The sequence below is a fragment of the Limulus polyphemus genome, unplaced genomic scaffold (assembly GCF_000517525.1).
Source record: "Limulus polyphemus unplaced genomic scaffold, Limulus_polyphemus-2.1.2 Scaffold6305, whole genome shotgun sequence".
NCBI classification, from domain to species: Eukaryota; Metazoa; Arthropoda; class Merostomata; order Xiphosura; family Limulidae; genus Limulus; species Limulus polyphemus.
In genome coordinates, this window is record NW_013671915.1 from 5730 (window position 1) to 6912 (window position 1183).

Sequence of the window (1183 nt, forward strand, 5' to 3'; positions counted from 1 at the left end):
TACAGAAATAGTGACAACAATTATAAAAACAAACAAAGGCGTCGACTGTTATGTTAGTTACACGCTGTAATTCACGTTGAAGTTATCAAAATATACAAAACAAGCTGAGGTACCCGTCCTTTGTCTAGGTTATGAAATTAAAAAAATGTTAGGGTGGATGCTATGATAAATAACACAAAAATCCTAACTTTCACACATATTAATTATAACACAACATATTATTACAGTATTCGTTATTACCTCACCAAAAATTTTGTATAAGCTTTAAGAACTCGCTATGTATACACATAAAACATGGTATACACTGTGTGATGGACATGATGACTTTGAAGGAAGAGGTGGCGGCTAAAGTAGTGGCGATAGGGACGCTTTTTGTTACCCGCTTTCAAACCCAACTTTTTTAACGTTCTTCCACAGTGTCTCATGTGATTAATTAATTGACGGTCATTGGTCGCAGAAGTGTTTTACGGGCCGAAGTTGAAAGGTCATGGGTCAAAGTAGGAAGTGGTTATAACTCAGGAAACTGCTCTTCTTATCAGCCTTATGGTGGCTGTTGGAGTAAAAACTTCAGCTGAGTTTATGTATTATTGGAATAGTGGCAGCCATTTTTCTTCATTGCATTTCTCCATAGAGAGTACTAGCACTCTCCGAGATATATAAGACCTTTGTGTGTCCTATTCTTTTCATTTAAAATTAACTTAGTAAAAGGTAGGTGTAATTACACAGTGTTACAACGGTTCTTTGAAACAAATTACGTTGGCTTGGAAAGAAACATTAAATGAAAACAGTCAGCAAGTTAGAACACTTTGAAGGAAACTATTTAAAAATAGTCAACAAGTTAGAACACTTTGAAGGAAACTATTTGAAAACAGTCAGCATGTTAGAACACTTTGAAGGAAACTATTTGAAAACAGTCAGCAAGGTATTACACGTTGAAGGAAACGATTTGAAAACAGTCAGCATGTTAGAACACTTTGAAGGAAACTATTTGAAAACAGTCAGCATGTTAGAACACTTTGAAGGAAACTATTTGAAAACAGTCAGCAAGATAGAACACTTTGAAGGAAACTATTTGAAAACAGCCATCAAGATAGAACACTTTGAAGGAAACTATTTGAAAACAGTCAGCATGTTAGAACACTTTGAAGGAAACTATTTGAAAACAGTCAGCAAGGTAGAACAC

The 1183-nt window shown here is 34.9% G+C and overlaps 1 protein-coding gene across 1 annotated transcript in view; it reads left to right on the forward strand.

Moving 5' to 3' along the window:
* The first annotated feature begins 250 nt into the window (after positions 1-250).
* Positions 251-1183, forward strand: part of LOC111089455 — a 2530-nt gene continuing 1597 nt past the window's right edge. The window contains exon 1 of the mRNA XM_022401992.1: positions 251-1174. Coding sequence (XP_022257700.1) covers positions 779-1174 — 396 coding nt within the window. The 5' untranslated portion in view covers positions 251-778. The remainder of the gene's footprint in view (positions 1175-1183) is intronic.